A 24,012-nucleotide genomic window follows, 5' to 3' on the forward strand; every position below is an offset into this window, starting at 1 on the left:
CACCAAGGGAGAGCTGGGCTGAGGGATCTGGCTGCCTGAAGCTGCTGCTCCGAATGCTTTCCTCGCCAAAGCTAGTGAAAGCATCCAGAAACAGAGCTGTCTGCGGCCTCAATAAGTAGTTCATTCACTCTCATTCCCAGCACTTGGTGCCAGCGTGCTCATTTGACCTGGCTTCAGTTATTCTCCCTGAGCTGTTGTTACAGCCTTCTCTGCTGGACAGAGGAAGATTTAGGAGGGGCCATCTCCATCTCTCATGCTGAAATCCATGCTCTTCTGAATCCTCCCTGCAATGACAGGAACAGACTCATCTTGGAAAGTCACTCACTCAGTTGCTGCTTTGCTCTTTATTGTGTGACTTTGGGGCATGTTTCTGCACCCCTTGGGCAAGCATGGCTTGTTGAAGCCTCAACCAATGCTTATGGCCTCCTGCAAGGCTACAGCACCCCACTTCTTCTGCACCCCGCTCCTCCCATACCCCACTTCTGTATCCTCTGCTCCTAGCCTAGATCAGAGGGGCATTGCCCAGGGCTCTCCTCGTACTTGCAGCCCACCATCAGGGTCCAATGGTTCTGAAGCAGAGCTCTCTGCAGGATGCACCCTTTGCACAACTCTCAGGCTGTGCTGCTGAACTTAGAACAGTTGCCCTTTTCTGCTGATGGACCAGGGTGTAATCTGCCTTCTCATAGGAAATAAACTCCTTGCCACTCCTTTCTGACACAGAGTTAACATTACCCATTCTGTGATTGCTGTCATTCTGTCATTGCTAGGACTGCTTTTCTGCACTTAATGATTTTTTAAACTCTTTGTTCTTCAGATATTCGCCTGTGCTGGATGATTCCACCATGGCCAGCAGCTTCCTTCAGTTATGCATTTCATGTCATCATTTTCCTTTATTGTTTCCTTCTTTGTTTGTGATTTATTTGACAATTTCAAATTGCTGCTGAATTTGGATGACTTTTTAGTGTGAACTCCTATCCTGTTTGTGGAAGGAGTGGGGAGGGACACTGACCGTTCATTTCTCTTGTATTTTGTTTACACTTGCAAACTTATTGTTCATATTTGTTCTTTTTAGAGTTTTTGCCTGTAACCACTTGCAGTTTTCAGAAACTCTGAGAGACCATGTTGCTATTCACTATCACCTGTTCTTCTCTATTCCTGTAGAGCGAAGCCAGGGGTTCATTTTGCATGCAAGCAGCCACCCCCAGTGTAAGACTCAACCACAGCTATTGTCAGTCACAGTGAGGGACCCCGTGATGCCGTGCAACTGCTTCTTTGCGACGCGAGTTTTGCCTGTTAGTTCTGGAAAATCCAGGCTATGCTCTTGTTGGATCAGTGGGACCTCAAGAACACTTCCCATGCTGAAGATACTCTTACTGCCTATCACCCTGCAGTGAAAGCCTCACTACAGTACCATCCCTCAACGTTTTAACATCTTTAAAAACGCAGCCCAGATTAGGCTTCTTCCTAGCACGGTGATCCCATCCTGCTGCAATTCAGATGATTAAACTAATCCAGCTGTGGAATAAGACTGCCCTGTATTTATTATTTAACAACCACTTCTAGCCAAATAGAACCACAGTTAATTGCGTGAGCTTGTAAGTAAAAGGAAACCATACATATGTTCTGTTTCAAAATAGCATAACTAAGTGTGTTACTGATATTTAGATCCATGTACAACATTTCAGTTGTAGTGCATAATTTACAATCACCACTGAAATTGTTGATGATGCTTTCTCTCAAAATGAGATAGCAGCACCCTGAAGTTATTTCCGTGCAGATGAGTCTTGATATGAACATGAAAACTCAACAGCATTATTGTCCAGAAGGGAACTGACCAGGGACATATATTTCTGCTGCTGGGAGCCACGCTGCCATCGCTCAGCGCAGCACAGTTCCAGGCAGGGTGGTGTTTTTCATGAGCACGTACTGGCTCTTTGAATTTCTATTTCATGAGCTTGGGTCTGTGCACTTTTTAGAACCTGCTTCCCAGAAGGTGTGTGCTGACTCCTTGCAACTGGGCTGCTGTAAAGTGCTTCAAGTTGAAGCCAAAGAAACTGAAACCTCATTGCCTGTTTGCTCATTTTCAGTCGGGCCCCATTAGAGGTACGTGGACACTTTTGTTTTCTGTTCTTCTTTGAGCCAAAGCCAGATCACAAAATCTGGAAGTCCTTTGCAAGATGGGACTTCTTCCATGCTTCACACAGCTCCCTGTGTGCTTCGCCATGAGTGCCCAAGATGCAGCTGTGAAAGAAAACAAAAGTGCAAATGCCAGTGAAAGAATTGTGTGCTCCCAGTTGTCGCAGTGCTTTAGCCATGGGCGAGCTGTGCCTATGAACAGGGTTGACGTGTGTCACCGTGAGCCTGACATCCTTCCCTCTGCCTCGGACCTGGCACGTGCCTCAGCACCTGGGCTCTGAGGTGAATCACCCGCACCCCTGTGGGAGGAAACCTCCACACAGAGAGCAGTAATATCCGGGCTGGCCATCCATTCCCATTCCATGTGGCCTCGGCTGATATATTTCATATGGTTTTGTAGCTGAAGCCGGGCCAGAACTTCTCCAGCTTTGACAGAAGGGCTAAATGAGAGCAGGGAGTTTTATGTGCCTCTTCCCACAGTCTTGCAGTGAGCATGCAGGAAGCCATGGATCAGTGGGTCCTGGCATTGTGCACCAGCAGGTACGTGTGTGGCCTGGTGGGCTCTGCAGCACTGCACCACTGCAGCCCCACATGTGGGACACAGCTCTATGGCAGTGTGGTCACCCCAAATCCCTCTCTGCATGCTGCTTACTAATGCCACTGTTTGGATGTTGTAACTGCAGAACGTCTTCCTGGAAAATTGCTAAGCATGCAGTCACAAATAGAAGGCAAACTCCCAGACTCAGTGGCTCATACTTAAGAGATGAGGAGAAGACCTGACCCTAGCACATCACTTGGCTTTGCCATCTCACAGCCCAGGAGACACAGAGGGCATTGCATCCCCTCTGCAGGCTGCTATACATTGGAGCCCACTGCACAGGGGCTGTTGTGCATGTAGCCTGCAGGAGAACCTCGTGGCAGAAGGTCCTGCGTGTGAGCAGTAGGAGGACAGTGACTGTGCCTCGATTTCCCCACTTGGCCCCATTTCACTGCTCAGAGTAAGATGCAGCTGTGGCGGGGTGGATGGAGACGGGGTTGCTGTCAGTTCAGCAGCCCTACTGCTGCATGACTTGGAGTATAAACTAACAAAGCAAATCTGTTTTCCTTCTCTCTTTCTTTCTTATCTGTGATTTTCCACCAGAGGAAGCAGAGGGGGGAGGCAGCGAGAGGCTGTTATCGTGCAGCAATGATACAGGCTGTGGAGGAAAGGATGCTACTCTTCAGTGATCCCAAATGTGCTCCCAAATCTCAGAAGAGCCAAATATTTCATCCGAAAGAGTCAGCTATGAACTAATCTATTCCCCAGACACTGAAATAGTTGTCATTATTGTACAGCATCAACAGCCCATTGAGCTGAATGGGGGCAGCCCAAGCAGGTCTAGTGTTTCAGTCTGTCCACCTGCAGCCTAGTAAATAATGAAGAGGATAGTTTACTATTACAAGGGGATCGGAATTGCCTGGCTGAATGGTCACAATCCAAGGAAATGTGTTTTAATTTAGCTAAATGAAAAGTAATACATCTGGGAACAAAGAGTTCAGGCAGTACCTACAGGACAGGAGAGACTGCCTTGGAAAACAGGATTATGGGATTGATGCAGTGACCACTTCTGCAATCACTGATGGTTCAGTAGGGCATAGGGGCACATTGCATCTGATGGTGGGAACCCAGCAGCAAGTGATGGAACCTGGAAGGCAGAAGCATCAGCAGGAGCATCCCAGGGCTGCAGTGATCATGCCTGGTACACATCTTCTAGTAAGAATATAACAGAATCACAGAATCCTTAGAGTTGGAAGGGACCTCTGAAGGACATGTAATCCAACTCCCCCACACTGAACAGGGACATCCATAGCTAGATCATGTTGTCCAGGACCCAATTCAGCTTCACAGTCTCCAAGGATGGGGCATCAATCACATCACTAGGCAACCTATTCCAGTGTCTCACCACCCTCACTGTAGAAAGATTTTCCCCTTATATCTAATGTAAATCTACCCTCTTTGAGCTTGTAATATGGTAACGTGGAGGAGGCTGCTGGAGTGGTCCAGTGGCTGGGAAAATAAACGCCTTTTTGTTGCGTAAGGGTTAAAACATGCAGTCAAGTCAGTTGTCCGAGGGCAAGGTTTAGTTTTCCTCTGTGACAAGGAAGCACAGAACTGTGGTGTGGGGACACAGAAATTACATTGATTCAGCTATTACATAAGTCCCTACTTCTTAACAGTTGGCAATGATGGCCCAGCAAAAGAGGGCAGAGCACCTCAGGGGCTGCCTTCACAGACACTCCTGATCTCACTTCCAGAGATGAAATCTCCAGCAGGCATACTTAAAGTTTTATGGGATCGTCATCTTCTAGAAGTCTCCCAGTTCTCATTTCTGTCCTTTTCTGTCCTTATGATAGAAAAAAATAAAAATAGTCTTCATTGTCTTCTATTTGCTCCGTGCTAAGACAGTGACTGCGCTGAAACTTTAAGGGCTGGGGATGAAGATTTCTCTCATGCAAAAGTGGCAGCATGTTGTAGGGTATTTCTGACTTTTCTCTGTCTTCTTATGAAGCACTGGAAACTTAGGGGAAAAATGCTTTGGAAGGTAGAATCTGGTATGGTACATCTCTCTCCTTGGGACGTGGCTGCGGTCCTGCCTGTGACTTCAACCAGCTCCATGACTTGTTGGTCTGGTGTGGGCAGAGGAGTCAGCATCTTTAATCACCGTCAAAATCAGGCACGGAGCATGAACTGGCTTCCTGGATTGGTCTCCCCTGATCTTCACCTGTGATGCAGAACAGTGAAGCTTTTTGGAGGTCTGTGCTGCTTCAGCCCAGTTGGAGGCTTCAAGCTCAGTATTGGTGTTATTACAGAATCACAGAATCACCCGGGTTGGAAGGGACCTCAAGGATCATGCAGTTCCAACCCCCCTGCCTAGCAGGGCCACCAAACATACACATTCAGATCAGGTTGCCCAGGACCCCGTCCAACCTGGCCTTGAACACGTCTAAGGACGGGGCATCCACAACCTCCCTGGGCAGCCCGTTCCAGGGCCTAACCACTCTCCTAGTAAAGAACTTCCCCCTAACATCCAACCTAAATCTTCCCTCTCTCAACTTGGATCCATTTCCTCTAGTCCTGCTATTGTCAGCCCTATTGACCTTATTGACCATCCCCTGTGAAGGGGACAATGTCCTGTCTCTTGACTGTAGAAGGGTCATCTTCGACCCTGAGAGCTGGGAGGTTTGAACATCACTTTGAGTAAAGAATCTACTCACGCTGAATAACAGGTTGAAAATTGTGTTTTAATCTGTGACCAAAATACATGAGATCCTAAAATGGAGAGGGGCCGAGGCCACACAGGCAATGCTCCTGAGACAGTCCTACATTATTGCCATTGACTTTGATCACTATGTCAAGAGTCTCAGTTACTACTTCTGGAAAGCAAGGCAGCAGCTGGCTTTCCAACCTTACTTAATGACTTTCTTTCCCAACAAGGACTGCAGAAAGATATTACATGCTATGGTGGAATTTAAGTCTTTGCACATTGCTTGGTCCCACTACAGTCGCAGACCCACCTGAACTACAGAGCTTGCACTACAACTTCTGTTTGAACTTTTCCCAGTACGGACCTCGGGTTTTAGAGGTGCACACTACCAAGAGAAAGGCTAGCTGAGATGAAGGGGTCTGGCTCCATCTCCAGACCTTTGCAAATCGTGAGAGAGCTCCTCTCATACAGCTCTGACTCAGGCCTATCTCTAACCATAATGTAACAATAAAAAAAATACAGGAACCAAGAAATAGCTGTAACCTTCCATCCAACAGTGGTTGAGTTATTACCACAGTTACATCACAGCTGAAACAGGTGCAAGGAAATAAGTCTCCCAAAAGTTTCTATTCAGGAGGGACATGACCGAAGAAAGCAGAGGGAAAGGAGGAAGGCAGGGGAAAGGGCAGGAGTCAGGGGACAGAGCAGAAGTTGTTTCTCTTGGGATGTGGCCAACTTAGTAGCGGTCTGAACCCAAGAGATGCCCTGGATGCTCCTTCTGTTGCTATCTTTGCTTTTTCCATTTTCAGGGTGTCTGCTAACAGAGTGGTAGCACCACTATTGGCTTGCCCTCCACCTGCCCTATTGCCTGGGACTCCACATCCCTCTGAACTGCGTTGAGACCTGATGCAAACAGATGCATATCCTTCCAAGCATATTTTATGCAATTTTCGAGGAATCCTTCAATGACTCATCAGTTCAAGCAGACTGTTCTCTCTGCCCCAAAACTATGGGGAAGGGAAGTGATTATGAGAAAGCTCATGTTCCTCCAGCAGCTGCAGTCTCTTTGGGTGGGATTCATCTGACTAAAGCTAGATCCAAGCTATTCAAGCCAGACTCCCTTCTTTGTGAAGAATAGGTGGAAAACAGGCATGCAAGTGCTTCATCTCCCTAGGTCAGTGTCTAAGACAGGTCAGGTGAATCTTGCCCATTTCTCTTCTTTGTTTGAAAAAGGAGCTGCAACAATGAGGCCACGAGTGGGTCTGTGAAGCTGGATGGAGACCATCCTTGGACCTGGTGTCCAGGCTGAATGATTTGGGACCAAAGGGCCCAGTGAGAGCTGTTTGTTGTTTGTGGAGGACCCACAAGCCTCAAGCAAGTCCACGTGCCACAGACACTTGGGCATCTTTCAGAGGGATGCTGGATGCCTGCATCCTGCTCTGCAGCTCCTGGTGGCTCAGCTCTGAGCATCGACTGTCCCATGTCTCACACCCAGCTCGGTGTTGAAACAGAGGAGCATTTCCCATGCTGCTACACACGCCATCAGTGGTGTATGGGGAAAGGCAGTGTGGCAGCTGCCAGAAGCACAAATGATGTTACTGTATGTTGTTATCAGATGAGAAAAGCAATGAAACAAAAATGCTTTGAGTGTGCAATGACCCAACTCCTCTGTCGAGGGATTGCTGCTAAGGACTCTCAAGACCTTATGTGCACCCATGACTGTAACCCATGAGTAAAAGCATGAAGCATGCACTTAAGGTAAATAAATGGTTAGAGGGAGTTACTCCAAGCCAGACTCCTACCCCCGCTTTTTTCTTTTCCTTTCTCACTCCTGAAAGACAAACAAAAACCCGAATGATGTCATGGGGCCATGCATTTGGCAAGCGCCTTGTTGCTCTGTCCCAGGACACAAGTAGCCCATTCACCAACACTGTCCTTGCATTTGCTGGATGTTCTATGAGTGAGGTATGGACCAGAACTCCACAGCTCAGAGCAGGCTCAGAGGAGTGAGAAGGCTTTGCAGATCAGAAAATTGTTCTACTCAGTAGCATCAAAACTAATGGAAGGCCCAAGTGCCAAATTTCCAGCTCCCTGTTGTAGGTAGCTGACTGATAGAGAGGGGCTGGTGCCATGAGGGTCTTCAGTTTACCTCCCAGGAGCATCAGAGAAGTGGAAATGAATTGGTTTGCTAACAAAAGGACCAAAAAAAAAAAAAAAAAAAGTGCATGTATGTATGCGGGTGTACAAAAGCATGGGCTGTATTTTGGAAATAGCTGAGGTCCTCACACTGCTGTAGGAATTCAGAACCTATTCTGGGCCTACAGACTCAGCCTCAGCAGCACAGTGAGATCTGTGCTGAGATCCAGATTTCACACTGGGCCTTTTGCTAGGCAGAAGTGGGGCTCTGCATCCTTCAGCCAGCCAAAGGGCTGGTATCAGGACAGCTCTTCACTCCGTGCTGTGTTACTACTGGACCAAGAAGTTGGAAACTTTCTGGAAGGGAATGAGAGCAGAGGACAACGTGCCTCTGCATCCTCTACTGAGAAGTGCACCCAGCCGTGTTCCATGGCTCTGAAAGGGAGAGCCAGGCCCGCGGCACTTGGAGTCAAGAAGGCATGTATGCACTCTTGCTTTAAGAACTGATCTCCTAAGTAACTGTCAACTCCCAGTGGCTAGAAAAATCTGCAAACAATTTCTAGTCACCAAACAAAGCAAATCTTTGTACTGAACTGTAATAGTTCATTATTAAATAAAGGCTTCTTTGTCATGCTATAAAAAATGGTGTGTATTCCACTGCTCTTCATAATGCTCCTTAGTGTGAGCTTTGCAGTGCTCAGAAAGTCATATTTCATATCCCGTGAAAAGATGACATAGTGAGTTATTTTCATTATAATAGGGAAAGCACAGGTTGAAGGAAAGATCACAGCAGAATTTTGGCTTGAATTTTATTGTTGATGCGTTTGATTCACAGTCATAGGAGTGGACCCAGATACCCAGCTCTCTCACCTGCAGGAGGCACAGTGGGAGCATCGTGGGTGAAATCCATTGAGAGAAGAGCAACCGAGAACTTCAGCAGCTGCTGCTCCTGCTAGTGGTGTTGCCAACTGTCTGCCTTTTTGCAGTTCCAGGCTGAAGTGAGACAAAGCAGGATTCAAAGGGTGTTTGTATTTTCCCCTCTAGAAAAGCAAATGTGTTCCCAGCTCTCTCCTGTTCCTCTGCACACAGCAAGATCCCAGGAACATATCAAGAACCCTAGTCCTGGGGTCCCACATATCCTGTGGGCACTAGATCCACTGTTTTCTTTTGTGTCCTATTGACACAGAACCCCCTGGCCAGGAGCTGAGGCCACAGGAGCCATCCCTGGCATCTGCCACTCAGCTGAGAGCAGCTGAGCGAGCTTTGGGCAGAAGGTTTCTCCCAGAAGGTCCCCCCACGTCCTCTCCACATTCAGCTCTAACCGGGGCTGCGAATGAGGCTCTTACAATAAGCAGCCAACCTAGCTTAGCTGAGCTGCTAAATCATTTCATGCGGGTGATTCATATGCCAGCTAATAATAGCAGCTGCTGGCCATGCCAGCACAGTGGCTGACCATGGAAGCTCCACACGGCTGCAGGCTGCACACTGTCAGGTGTCACAGGCTAGGTTGGCTGTGGATGGCAGTTTGCCTCTGAGGGCAGCAACACGAGGCCAAGCGTGGAGCTGCAAACCCTGCTGAGGGCATTTCTGCTATCAGGGCTTCTTCTCTGGTAAGTGATGCTCATGTCCCCCGTCAGACTCTCAGATTTCCCTGCCCAATGCTTCTCTGAAGCAGGGATTTCACTGCCTGGTGTTTGGGCATCTAAAAGAAAGCAGTGGTGGTGAGTGGAGAGGTCTCTCCCCAGTGAACAACATGGCTGAAGTCTTGTTGGGTGCTACACTTTAGGGGCTGGAAATGAAACCGTAACTGACATTACTGCCCCACCTGGTCAGTCAGGGCCCTCACTTCTTGGCCAAGGGTCAGTGCTCTGGAGCCATTCCATCAGGGAGGAGCAGAGGGTGGCAGTGTTCAGCAGTGAGATGAGATTCCTACCGCATTGCAGCACTGAACTGCCATCAGCACCTTGGCCTCAGGGATGGGATTTCCTGCTGCCAGATGTCAGTGTCATCAGGATAAGGAGTTTGGACAGGAGCTGGACCAGCCTCTGGTAGTGAGAGCAGATGAACAGCACCAGGGACCAAGATACATGCGCATTTAGTGCTATGGCCAAAGCCAATCACAGTCAGAGAAGTGTCCAGGTGATGTGGGCTGAGGTGACAGCAGGCATCATGGAGGGGAGAGAGATTCCTGCCAAGCCCATGAGGACAAGTGAGAATTGCTGGAACAGAGTTAAATCCAGCAGGAAAGCTGCATGTGATGAAAGCACGTGTGTGGAACTGAGCGAAATGTGGCACTGCTCTTGGGGCTGGGGTGTGGGGATGAAACACTCCGTGCTTTCCCTGGCAGAGTCTAGTTTTGCCATTTGTTTGCCTCAAAATGGGAAAATGGGACTGTTCCCCTATTCACCGAATGTTTTGGCAGTCTTTTTTTTTATTGTCTCTGTTAAATCCTATGTTTTGTCTGCAGTGGCCTAGCGTTTACCAGCAAGAAGGCTTTGACAAAATACTCGTGATCAGCAAAGACACTGCAGTGGCAGCAGTACTTCAAAAATGCCACTTTTTAGGGCACACTGAGACCAGCGTCCAGGTTTCTGATGCTCTCTGATTTGAGGTGTAGCAACAGGCAGAGGAGGATTCCCTGGAGCATTTTTCCAGCCAGTGCCGAGCCCTCTCTTTCTCCACTGATGCTGCAGCTGAATTGGAACCGGGCACTCTCCCAAGGCAAGCTGAGCTCGGGTGAGGAGCTGGTTGAAACCCAAGCTGCTTCAGAACATGAAGGTAAGCAAGAAGTGCTATGCTGGTTCAAGACTGCACCCCACAGAGCTGAAAAAGGCATTGCCTCCTAATTTTGTGGCTCAGTTTTTCACGGCTTCAAGCACTTAAACTGCTTCTGTAATTTGGAGAAAACAGCAGCAATCTCCAGGGGAGTACCCGAGGAGAGGAAAAAACAACACCAAATGTTTTTGTTGTGTTTGTTTTTTTTTCCTCTGTGCCCCCAAGCCAGTTTTGAGAAGGGAATGAAATCCAAGGCAGGGAAAGGATTCAGGGAAGCATAAGTAGCCATGCACCAGTGCTGGGCAGCCAGTAGCCTGCAGCCAGGCTGCAGAGGGACATTAGACATCAGAAAATTGAGCCCACTGCAACTACTACCACTGAACGGCTTCCAACTCAGGCAAGCACAACTGGGATGTGCAGCCACACCTTTTTGGGTTCTTGCAGCCAAACTGGAAGGAGGTTAACAGAGAGCGATGAGGAATGGGTCAGTGGAGGCTGAAGCAATCAGCACTGCCAAGAATGAGACATATCTGCCTTTTTCCAGCAGCAGCTCTTTAGGTGGATTAAGAATTGGCCAAAGCGTTGCCTTGACCCTGAGGCACTGTGGGGTGCATGGTAGATCTTCAAGAAAAACTGTCTGAAGGCAAGACAAACACATGGACATTTTCTCTGTGGTTCAGGAGGACTGGGCTAAGACTGGCCACCCGTGATGCAGAAACAGGATGTTTTCCTGCAACAGGAGTAACAAGTGGGATGGGGAGGCACACACACCTCCCCATGGCTGGCACTGTAGCTTCTCCCTCCTGTTCCCCATCTCTACCACAGGGCCAGTGGCACTGGGCTGAGGGTGGTGGAGCATGCTGAAGCACAGAAGCAGTGGGGCCGTTCTGCCTGTCTAATTAGCACTGGTATTTCTATCTCTAGCTTTTTCTCAGCTCATATTCATCTGGGGCTCTCTTATGTCAGTACAGAGCTTTATACCCTCTTGTTTTTTGTTCTCTCTCCCTCTGCCTTCCAGATTTTTGCAGCTCTTTTAGGTTGCTGTCCAAGTTACTTGTCTCTTCTGTCTTGCTCTGGTCATGGGAACATTAGCAATAATTTTCTGTAGAGCAGTGTGGCTTAGAGACAGCCCTGCAGACCTGATGGCTGTCCTAGTGCTACTGGCAAGGCTGGAGCGGTTCAGCCAGCCCCGGCTACAAATCCTGTTTCCAGTCCATTCTCATCTCATCTGCCCACCTCTCCTTGCTCCAACTGTGCCATGGGACATTGTTGCAGCCATAGAGCTGTACCCCATGCATGGAGTCCAGCAGGGTGTCAATGTGGGAGCACACGTGCAGGTAGACAGCAGGTGCAAGCGCTCCCATTAAATGCCATTTCTTCCCTCTCTCTGGCCCAAATCTGCTCCTTTTTTTTACCTGGGACAACCACTTGGCCAGTCTGAAATCAGAGAGGGAAAATGGGCAAAGGCAGTGGGAACGAGAGCAGTGGAAACGCAAATGGGTTATGTGCTTCCTTGGATGGAAAGAAGCCCAGGTTGTTAAATAGAAGACGACTTTAGCATGAGTTATTATTATTGGTTGTTTGTACTGGGAAGTGGTGCCTAGGGGCTCCCATTCCACTAATCATGTAACAAAACTATGTTCCTCACACAAATAGCTCATGTTTCAGCATGCAGAGAACAAGCAGTCTCCTTCCCATTATCCCCCCTTGAAAAAAAACTGTATGAAGATTGCACAGTCAAGCCCACAAACATTGAGAAAGGAAAAAATGACATTGGCTCGCCCTGTGGTGCCATAGCTTAAAGCCATCCCAGTAACCTCACCAACACCTTCAACTTCTCCTGCGTCTTCCTCCCTGCTCTGTTCATGACCCTGGCAGGTCTCAGCTCTGTGTTAATGTTACTAGTGATTTTTTGTTGCCCTTTTGTTTGGTGTTTGGGTGTCTTAACTTCACATTATCTGTTTAGGATGTTTAACACAGCAGTTCTCCAGAGCACACACCCCTCTGAAGTAAGAAGCCATTCAATAAATTCAATTAAATAATTCACAGCTAACTGAAGGTCAACAGCATCCACTATTTGAATGTTACAGACTAAGACTGTCCTGCTGTTTCTTGGTTTACTGAGGGCTGGGCACAACGCTGAGCTGCGCCATCTCAAGTCACAGCTCCTCCTGCACACACACAGGCAAGTCTTCACTGTTTCAGCATTCCAGATGTCACAGAGCCTGCTGCTGCTCCATCACGTCCGTGCCTGAGGCGTGCCTTCTTTGGCCATAGCAGGACAGGATGCAGAGGCATGGTGGAGGGGAATGGCGGCTTGCTGAGCATGCAACTGTGTGTAACCAGTGCTCACCAGGACACCGTATTGGTGGAGAAAGACCCCAACCCTTGAGCCGTTCCTGGAGCTGGGCAGGTTTTAGCTGGCAGCATGTGAGAGGAGGCAGAGCGGCTGCTATCAAACCCCAGTCCTGCTACAGCCAAAAGGCATGGAAGGGCCTTTTCAACCGAGGCCTTGGCCTTGGAAATTACTAAGCAATTCTGGTTGAGATAGTTGTAAGGGAGATGCTGAGCACTAGCAGAGTGGTCTGGGTCTTGCAGAGATAAAAGCAATCGAAACAGAAGTCTTGAAATGAGATTGTCTTGATCACCTTACAATGAAGCAGCCCTACAGCTCCTATAGTGTTTGTATCAAGTAACTTGACCTTGCTTGCTCTGGATGCACACTACATACAAGCCCACACGACTGCTATACTTAACAGGAACACTCATTAAATCAGGCCAAGATCTTTGCTTTGAAGAATACCGCATTTAAGCATTTTGAAAGCCACCCAATGGTCCACCAGAGTGACCATGTACAGAGTAACCCAGCCAGACTTCCCCAGTCCCTTGCTTCTTCCTAGGTGACCAAACCTTTGGCAGAGATGCTTGGTAAATGAAGTAAGAAAAAGCAGCCTTTATATAGCAGGACGGAGTCTTAACAAAGCTTGGCTTCGACCTCAAAAATGCCCATGGCTGGAGGTTAATCACATTGGTTCCTCCCCTCCTTTCAAAATTTTATCTTTCTGACACCAGAGTTTCATGTAGTCCTCCATCCAGCACCCCCCTGACTCTCCCCCCCTGCCCCCAAGGTTTTTCTTTAAAGAGAAGGTCTTGACTCCCCGTCAACATTTAAAATGTGAATGAAATGAAGCAATCAGCAGGTAAGCACAAACAGAAAAGTGAGTGGACATCTTGTGGAACTGATACATGCTCACTGCAAACAATCTGCCCAGCGAAATGAAAAAAAAAAACAACAACCAAAAAACTCCCTCCCCCAAGGAGATATTTTAAAAGCTGAAAGCTAAGAACTTAAGTACAAAGGCTTTTGTGTTTTTATTGACATTGTAAGAAACATTTTTTTCTTTGTTACAAAAGAGCTAAGTGGTTCTGAAAGCAGAAGTACAGTTTATATGTACACGGTGCTACAGACCCTTCAGATCAACCTAAGGCTCGAGAAATACCAGATCATAACTGCAGGTTTATCAAATTAAGACCACTAAGGCCTGGTACAGCCAAACACTATTCCTACCGTACGTAAATGTATTTACACTATTAAAAAAGAAAAGAAAAAAAAAGAAAAAAGAAAAAAGGATTACAAGCTTTATTTAAAAAAAAAAAAAAAAAAAACAACCCTAGAAAAAAAAGTTAAAAAAATGAACACATTTTTATCTTACACATCTGCAGGACTGACAACAGTAACTTTTCAGTAGGAGACATTCTATCAATCCAAGGACAATAACACGTGAATATCAGAGGTTTACAAGACACTTCAGACACTACTAACAGTGGCATGTGCTATCAGCTGAATGGAGAATACAGCCTCATTGTGAACATTTGCCAACATATCTTGGTCCCTCTCTGTTAAAGAATAACACAAAATAAGGCACATACATTGCGAGAATATAAACTGTGAAGGACAAGCCACTGTGCAACACGTGTGGGCCAGCTAACCAGCTGTGTCATCAAGAGAGAGGGAGGAGAAGGAGGAAATGACTGGAAGCAATCAAGCAAGCCAGGGTTTCAATGCCTGTGTCATCTGGGACCATTCTCCAAGGAGAGAACAAGATTATCTGTCGTGTGGACACAGTAGCCATTGTACCAGCAACTCCCCTGCTGGAAGCCCACTGACTTGTCTGCAAAAATACCTTTCATCCTCATGGATGAACTCTCACAGGTGACTCCAGATTTGTGGAAAGTAAGAAAGTCTGTAAAAATGTGAGCAAGGCGGGTGTGCCCAAGGCCAATAGTAACTGATCAGGAAGATCCTTGAAGAGCCATTAGAAAGGGTGGTTCAGAGTCAGGCTGTGACCACAGCAACGCTTTAAAAAACAGGAGAAAATCACAAAAACTCCTGCATTTTCTAGTACTTTAGGGTGAGTGGTGTGCTTCCAGCTGCCAAATGCATCAAACATACAAAATCAAGCCTCGGCTCTGTGACTGGAAGACCAGGAGGGTGCTAATAAACTTGTGAGTGACATTGGTGGGATTTTCCCCAGACTATCACACATCCAGAAGCTGGCTGCCAACTTAATGCTAGTGTCCAGCCTTACAGATCCCACTCTACCTCGTCAAAACAAAACCAAAAAGGAAGATAGCTGGGTTATGATGTACCTTCACGGACATCAACAAATCAGGTTCTTTAGCATCAAAAAGAAAAGTATGACAGGATAGTAAAAGCTGAGAAGTGATGTGTTTATGTAAGAAGAGAGGCACGTATGCTTCAATAGTGAAAATGATAAACCATTTGAACAAACTCTCCAAGGACATCGTGGAGCCTTTGTTTCTTTGTCATCCCCAAATCAAAATCAGATGACTGTCTGGAACACGTGGTTTAGGCCAAGACACACTGTTGGCCTGAAACAGGGCTAAGTGAGTGACAAAGGTCTGTCAAGGAAAGAAGGCAAATCAGATACTCAGTCCCTTTTTCAGTCTTAAGCAATGTGAATGGACTCTCCTAAGCTCTGACGATTCACATCTTTCCCAGCTTCAACTGAACAAGCAAATACAATTATAAACTGGAAAACTGAGTTTAAAAGTTCTTTTTTTAAAATGTATTCGCTCTATAATAACAAAATGCTTATCTCCTCAGCCACGTCCTCTCGTGCTAGCCATAAGTCTCCCCATTGAAACTGTTTATAAACATGTAATTGATGGCTTATTGAACAGCCGGCCACTAGTTACCATGAACCATCTGAAATAATCCCAGCTGACGAGAGCAAAGCCTTTCCTAATGCTCTTTCTCAGTAGGGACATGAGCTATCAACACAATTGCACTGCAAGGTGAAGTGCAGCAATAGAAGCATCCCTCAATCCAAACCAGCTAACTGCCTTGATGAGCTCTGCACAGCTCCCTCTGAAGGCTGAAGACCACTACAGAAGGGCTGTCAGAGCTGAAGGTGGGCAGGAAGGTCAGGAAGGGAACTGGCAATGGGCAAAGAGCACAGAGGGAGGGAGTACACGTGTGTAATGCAGACAAGAAAAGAAATGCTTGCTAAAGATATGCAGAAAGACAGGAGCAGGACAATGATAAAAGTTGTAGGATATTGAGGAAATCTTTTTATTTACATTTGTCTTGATCCCTGACAGTCCAGCTCACATTTAATATGTTCTGTGATAAGCCCAAATAGAGCCTCAGCAAAGGATTCAAATGTTTTCTTTCAGATTTACAGCTTCTTCATCTGCTTGTAACAGCTGATAATAGATTGATGTTGTCAGAAAGCTCTGCTTAGGCTGCATTCCTTCACTTTCCTCAAATGCTATGCCCTGAACAAGCTGGTATTTCACCCTTTTCTGCAGTAAAAAAAAAAAAAGAGTGCTATGGCATTCTGAGCTTTAGCTATCACCTCCTAGTGCTACTCTTAATTCTGACTTGGCTAAAATGTATTTGTCGTCCAAAATGGACCAAATCACCTCTCTTCATCATACATCTATATGAGTTATAGTTCCCCACAGGCATCAGACCCATGACTGTAAGTGTTGGCACCACCCGCATCCCATTAACAGCATTTTAGTGTCAGGAGTTAACAGAGATGATTGTAAGAGCTGCACTTGTGTGTAGCTTCTATGAATGCGTGAACTTAAGCCTTGCTCTTTTTAATGTTCTGCCCAATTGCTTATCCAGGAGCACAGCGTGCGTGGGTGCACAATACAGTCAAAAATCCTCTACAAGAGCTGGCTGTTATGGACAAAATTCCATCCACCTCTACCAGGGAGTTACTTCATGCTCACAGTGTGATGGGTCTGATTTTTGCTGGTGTGAGTGAGCCTAGGCACTGACTCACTGATCTGCCTCAAGCTGAAATGCACACTGCTGTCAGCAAGTTTAGAGTGACTGGGTTAGTATTTTTACATTTTGATAGGCTACCAGACCAACTTGCTTCTTTGCAAGGTTGTTTCTTTGCTACTTTAAATGACAGCTTCAATCTTTCAATTTTGTAAAGCTTGGATACACTAGAAAAACATTTAAGACTATTGGGTTGCTTCTCATCGCTTCAATTTGCTTGGCTAGTCTGTTTGCTACTGGTTTAACATGCCAAGACCACGTTGCTTTTGGATTTGTAACCATGTGGTATGTCAACAGGCATTTACTTACTGTAAAATATACAATCCATCTAACAAAGCTGTATGTGTCAGAAGGAATGTGCAAGACAATTCTTCTGGCAAAGGAATAGTTACTGTAAGAAAAAAAAAAGAATAAAAAGAAAGAGTTCCCAGCTTGGAACACTGGCGTTTCATTATTTCATTCTATGAAATAATCCATCACAAGAGCCTGATCACCTCTCCATCAATGTGGTATGCAAAGAAAGGATTACAGACTGTCCAGATCAGCAGACATTCACATAATTTCACTATCCAGTCATTCAAATAAAAAAGTTGAAAAACAGAATACTAAATACTGCAAATAAAACAAGAGTTATACTAAGAAAAGCTTTCTTGTCCTCTGTCTCCTCTGAAAAACACACGCACAATACAATCTCTGTATCCTTACGCAAGGCAATGACATCCATCTCTGTGTTTACCAAAATCTTACACATTTGCTAGGTATCGAGGGGCTGCTGGGCTTACATTTCTTACTTGCTTGAACCTCATATTTCTTGTGCTCTTAAACTTGGAACTACAGCTTAGGGGTACCGTGGCAGTGCATTCCTAAATCAGTTGTCCACCTCAGGGTGATGTATTCAATGCATCCAGAGAGGATTTCCTCACTGTATGTTTGCTTTACATCCTGCATGGTTATTTTGTGCCTTTATGTAGGGAAAAAATTGTCTTATACAGTCAAGTTTCTTTTGACTAACAGAAAATTAAGCCGTTTCATCAGAACTTTCTTTCAAAAAAAACCAAACAAAACAAAAACATGCACTTCACACGTTTACATTGGTTTACAATTAAAAAAAAAAAAAAGAAAAAAGAAGCATACAGACATTCAAAAAGGGAAGAAGAGAGAGAGAGGCAAGTGAGAGGTGAGGGAATGGGTGTAGCAATACTGATTCAAAACTGAAATGGAAGACAGTTTCTCCCTAGAACACTTTAGGGTTTTCAGAGTTCTTATTCCATAAAAGGAATATACTTGAAACACATCCCATTTAGGTGAGATGAGATTGCTAAAATACATACACAACTAAAAAATATGAGTCTTTTTTTCATCTGTTATCTCCTAAGCGGGCTTTTTGTTTCTGTTTTTTTTTTTCATGTCTATTGCATAACAGCAAGAAACTTGCTTTCTTCTGCAAGTGAGGTCAACAAAGAACTCATGTCCCCAATAGCCATGTTGGTTGTGCTTACAGGCATAGCTGGGAATGTAAGAGACGCTCGGGGAGTGGTGAGGCGTGAGGAATTGCGGGAGAGATTCTGAATGATGCTTGGGCTCAGGGCTCCTGAAATTAGGCTGACATGGTCTCCATCATCTATGATAGCATCAAAATCAATCTGCACACCCTCTAGGCTGTTGCTGTCAAGGCTGTCAACTGTGCTTGATACTTGGTTAGCCCCCGGGGAAAGAAGCTCAGAGGAGTTTGCAGTAGCAGTCTCCTGCAGCAGGCAGTTAGCTTCCGAAACAAAGAAAGAAGAACCTGTTTTCATAGCTTGGTGGCTAAAGCCCGTGGTTTGGTCATATAACTGACCAGAGTAATTCTGCGTATTAGAGCAGAACTGCTGTGATTGACCTTGCATCTCCATCTTAATGGTGTTTACCCTGTACGTCTGGTTGCCATCACCTACATGTCCTTGCTGTTGCGCCAGGTTGTTCCTCAACACATTTTGCCGTCTGTTGCCACTGTAATTAGCACACGGCTGGTAATTCTTGGCCACTGACAAACCTGAAGACTGGTTACCAATGGGATGAGAGACCACTGGACAACTCTGCGGCCCTTGATAGAGGCTGCTTTGTGAGGTAGGACTAACCTGCCCTAGCATCATTGGACCAGACTGACTGACTCCCTGGTAATGAATGCCATCTCCAACCAGTTGGTTTTGCAAATATTCCTGTTCCACCATATTCCTGTTCTGCATCCCATTTACCATACTGGTGGCCTGATCACTGGATGCGATGGGATGACCAAAATTTTGCTGGTTCCCACTCACTGGTATATTGCTGCTTCTTAGCTTCTGCCCTTGAACTGTCATGCCACAGGAATTGTCCATTGCCCCAGAAATCATTGGTTGCCTGCTGATGCTTTCACCGTAGGGCTTATTGGGCTGCACGCTGAAAGAAGTGCTGGCTCCGCTGCCAAGGACTGTGTTCTGCTGCAAACTATAGGAACCATTGTTTTCCATCAGGTTCTGATAGCCATTTTGCTGGGACACACTGCTTCTCTGCAAGTTCTGCTGCTGAACCATCATGTTGTTATACAGTCCAAAGGCTCTAGCCTGCTGCACTGCTGAGCGCTGACTACATTTCAGTTTTGTAGGAGATAAGTCAGAACTTCCTGAGCTTACTTCATTCCACTGAATGGGTAAGTCACTCTTGCTCGCCTCTGAGCCTGCAGGCTGACTGCTTGCTGGAGGGGCTCGGTCGAAGCTGCTAGGATTGCTGTTTCCCAAAACCACACTGTGATGCATTTTGTTGCTGTCTAGGACGTTGTTCAACAAGTGGTCACACATGCTCTGGTTCTGGGAATTCAGATACTGAACCACATCATCTGGCAGGAGATCCTCATCATTCAAACTGCCACCTGCTTCCATCGTAGCAGCCTCCAGGGTGACATTCTCGCTGATGCTTGGAGGACAGGGGGAACTGAAGCCACGGAAAACACCACCCTCAGAACGGGCACAGTTCTGAAGGACAAGGTTGCGCTTTTCCATGGATGGAGGCAAAGCAGGAGAGTTAAAGCTATTAAGACTGTTGAAATGTTGGACTCTAGGGACAGAAAGGTTATCGGAGACCATTCTTACTGGATCGCTGGCTCTCCTCGTCCCATTTCCTAGAGCATCATGAGACAGAAGATGCCTCCTGCTGTAACCATTTGCCCCACCATCACTACATCTTCGAGGGGCATTCACTGGAGGCAGTGGAGATACTCCAGACTCCCTGCAGTCACCCAAGAGTGCCATCCTTGTTTTGAGGCTCATCCTCTCCATATTAGGCAGTGGAGTTGGTGGGGGTCCACCAGTAGCTGCTGCATATTTAGCTTTCAGCCTGTATTGCTGGGCTGGGGTGAGGCTGAGAAGACTTGGCAGGTCATCACATTGGCTTGCTTCACTGGAGCGTCGAGAGGCATCTGTTGAAATGGGGTCATAGGAGTCCGCAACGCTCACATTTTGTGGTCTTCCCTCAGCCTGAGAGGCATCACTGGACCTCCGGCTGGAGAAGCAAGGTGAGATTCCAGAAGACCTGCGGCTGCTCAAGTAGGCTGAACTGATTGTGCTCGTATTGCTGTCCCTCCTGTTTAGCATGTTCAACACAGTGATGTCCGTACTTGAAAGTTCGTTCCTGTTTGGCAGAATAGTCATGGATCCTCCTACACTGCAGCTGCTGTTTGATTGGGTACCTGGAGGTAAAATTCACAGATAAACAAACATGTATTACCAGAAACTAGTACAAAAAAAAAAAAACAAAAACAAAAACAACCAAAGAACACAAAGGAAAGAAAGCAGAGAGAAAAGTGGGAATGTCTACATAGTCATAACTAATCATAGCAGCGCTCTTTATTGAAGTAAGTAGGGACAAAAACTGTGTCCCTAGGTTAAAAGCTAATTCAGAGACTCAATGGTAAAATTTCAGTGTGAATCCCAGCACAAAATTTATAGGCCGTAGCCACAAACTGTCATCAGCTGCTGTAGTCCCCTAGCCTGCAGTGCAGCTATGCTTACTGATGTGCCAGAAGGACACAGTCATAAGAAAGCTTTTTATAGGCAAAATATAATTGGACAGGCATTTGCATGGAAATGGCAAAATACTCAAATTGGAGGCTATTCAAGGTCATTTCTAAGACTTCTTGAAATAACTCCTAACAACTGCAAAACATCTTTGCTGGTTTCTTGTTTTGTTTTGTTTTTAAGTAAACAGAATATGTTTCTTAATTTTACATGGTTTCTTCTGACTGAATGTGTTTCAGAAATGCTGGGCAGTCCGTGCTGGGGGGAGAGCATAAACCTACAGGTATGCTGTAGGCGATGTACAGATAGCAAGGACGTGTTTTGGCAACCAAGAGATAAGCACCACCTCATACAAAAACAGATATTGATCCTTAGGGCTAAATCTCTTCCTGCTCCCATTCATAAATATCTACATTTTGTAGCAGTGGTATCTGTACATAAAATTAATTGCATTCATGGAAGCAGTTTATTTAAAGGAAGCCCGATGTATCAATGCAAAGGGTGTCTTGTATGTCTTATCTGAAAGAATTCCATACAATCAACTGTTAGATATTTCATTTATCTGCCTTGCCTAAAAAATAAACTGATCTTGGGTCCAATCCTTTTCCTACAGGGACTATTTCAATCACAGTAAGTTTACTGTCCTGCTGGTCTCCCCTGCTATAAGACAAAAGACTATCAGTCTTCCCTCAAGGTGAGCAGCAAGGCTTGCAATGAGGGGATAAACAAAAAGTAATCAGTTTATGGATGATTCTCACATGTGATGAATTCCATTAGCTGTGCTAATCTTTCCCCAGTGCTGCAATCTTGGGGCAAGTATTGCAACCAAGGAATCTAAGGACAAAAAGAGTCATGGCTTCCATTCCACAAATCTTACCATTTCCTATGAGAGGCGGCAAGGTTGGGGCTTTGGAAGGTGGAACGGGGTTCAGTCTTGGAAGCATTCCATTAACTTGTTTCAACCTTTCTAATTTCACTTGCTCCATCCATTTGGTCCCTGTCATATTCCTCCTGGCCTGTAAGCCAAGTGCTGTGGTGGCTGTGGAAATGGTAGAGTCCATGATTGGGGTTTCATCGATGACACTGAGGTCTCCTACACTACCACCACCAGTCAGAGTAAGCTCGATCCCATTGTTGGAATAGTTGCTGATGGGGGACTGTTCGCTGCTGCATGTAGACTGACCACCAGGGCTTGGCTGAGATGTCTGTTGGAGTGAAAGAACCAACACAAGAACGTGAGGATTAAGCAGACAATGTTAATCTGTTGACACAATTGTAGGTCTAAGTGGAGCCAAGGAAAACGTAAAGAGAAGTTTAATGTTAAATGATGACGGTGATTTTTCATTAGGAAGCTTTCTGGAATGCCAACTGCAATGAATGTCATTGCAAAACTCAGCACTAACATCCACTTCAAGATCTTGCTGACTGTATGTATTACATCTACATGAGCCATTCATCTATCTCAGTTATTCTCATAAGTGGGAATTGTATCACTTCATACCATTTAAGAGAATGTATGTATGTATGTATACTCCTGTTGGGTATGCACTGTTCCCAAATGCAGGTCAACAAACCAGACCAGAATTCAGTCACGTTAAGAGGTCTGATTTACAATGCTAGGCTTGCAGCAAACAAACAAACAAACAAGATTCCAACAACACTGGAATTTGTTGTGTTTTGTGTTTTTTTTTTAAATTAGACTTGCGGCTAAAGAACTGAAGTACTTTCCATGCTTAAGGCTCATTGTTACGAGCAGTGGTTGGCCAGAAATGTTGGCATGTAATAAAACAGGGACAGAGCATCAGTGCAAACTACTGTAACATATTATCAGCATCCTGAAGGACCTTAGCAGCATGCTCTAACTTATTCTATCTCTGCCCTGCATTATGAAGGTGATGATCTACCAAATCAAATCCTTTGTTTCATTAGAACTTATGGAATCTTCTAAGCACACAGTACAGTCTATCTAAAGGAGTGTAAACCCACTGCAATAGCTTCTTCTTTCTTAACAGTGCCCCCATTGCTGTAGCAGGATTCTTGCTGTGGGGAAATACAGGCTCAATTTACTTTTTATGCTCACAACGTACTTATAAAAGCATGGGGGAAATCTCTCAAACAAACTGAAACAGACAGACTGACTGACTGACAGACAAAACATGTAGCAAGACAGGCAGAAGTTTCTGGACACAGGGGGCTGTATTAGAGCGATCACAAGTCAAGTCTGTGCATGCAGTATCATTTTGCTCCCAAGAACAGTTTCATGTAAACAATTTCACCTTGTTTTTTTTTCCTGCCAGCCTGTGATTTTTATGCACATTCTTACTGACAAATGCTAGCAAGAATTTCTGAGGTAGCAATGGTTGCTCTCACTTTTAACATGAGTGAATGAAAGCAGTACTGTAGCTTCATATGTCCCTGAGGAGTCAATTCAGATGCAATAACTATTACATTACTTCTAACTTGAATGATGATACCTACAATTTATGAGGCCACACTGAGCAAGCTGATTTCCAAATCCTGGCCACAGAAGATTTGGTGACAAGAATAGAAACGACTGTTATTACTCAGAAGAGAGCTTGTGCTTCTGTACGATAGCTCCATGTCATATGGAAGAAGAGGAGTGATGGTTAGAAGCCTGTTCTTGTAGCCACGTGTAAGGATGACAGTGAGGTAGGTTACAGAAGAACAGCATTATGGGAAACATATTTCTAGGTGTGCAATTAAAAAAAAAGGGCTAGAGAGAGGTTCAAAGACATTTCTGAAGACATTTCACCAATATGCCAGATTTTTCACATGTCAAATGTTGCAAAATACTCACAGCACGTTACATTTGGGAATGAGTTTGATGGATTGCACATTACTAAATAAAGGAATGATTGGATAACAGGCAGAAGGCTAAAATAAAGACACAAATAATGTTGCAGTAAGAAAAACAGAGAAGTTTAAATGCCCTCACCTTATTACCCACTGTCCTTAGGAAGTTAGAACAAGACATTTAAGAGCATTAGACAGAAAAGACACAGGATTAGTTAAAAAACAGAGCATGTATCTTAATTCACACAAGCAATAAAAACAGGAAACATAAAATTGTTTTTAGAAGATATTTTCCAGAGATAAATATTTAACACCATGAAAGCAATCATTATTATGAAACCATTTATATTTGAGAGCTCAGCATACCTCAGTAACACTATGGATTTAGCTACACAAGCAAGAGAGGAATGGGTTTTGTTCCTCTGTAATTGAAGGCAGTTATCACCAAAGATGGCAGAGGATCTCCTTTGGACTTCAAAAGGAGTTAACTCTGGACCTGAATGTTTATGAATTTGGGATTAATGTATATAATTTGGGATATTCCACAGTTTGG

General features: G+C 45.3%; 1 protein-coding gene across 5 annotated transcripts in view; it reads right to left on the reverse strand.

Moving 5' to 3' along the window:
* Positions 1–13,666: 13,666 nt before the first annotated feature.
* Positions 13,667–24,012, reverse strand: part of GLI3 (GLI family zinc finger 3) — a 203,718-nt gene continuing 193,372 nt past the window's right edge. For all 5 annotated transcript variants that reach the window (XM_048951158.1, XM_048951156.1, XM_048951157.1 and 2 more), the window contains 2 exons: positions 21,523–21,850; positions 13,667–20,317 (listed from right to left, as the gene is read on the reverse strand). In XM_048951158.1, coding sequence (XP_048807115.1) covers positions 18,024–20,317; positions 21,523–21,850 — 2,622 coding nt within the window. In that variant the 3' untranslated portion in view covers positions 13,667–18,023. The remainder of the gene's footprint in view (positions 20,318–21,522; positions 21,851–24,012) is intronic.

This window comes from Lagopus muta, chromosome 7, assembly GCF_023343835.1.
Source record: "Lagopus muta isolate bLagMut1 chromosome 7, bLagMut1 primary, whole genome shotgun sequence".
NCBI lineage: Eukaryota > Metazoa > Chordata > Aves > Galliformes > Phasianidae > Lagopus > Lagopus muta.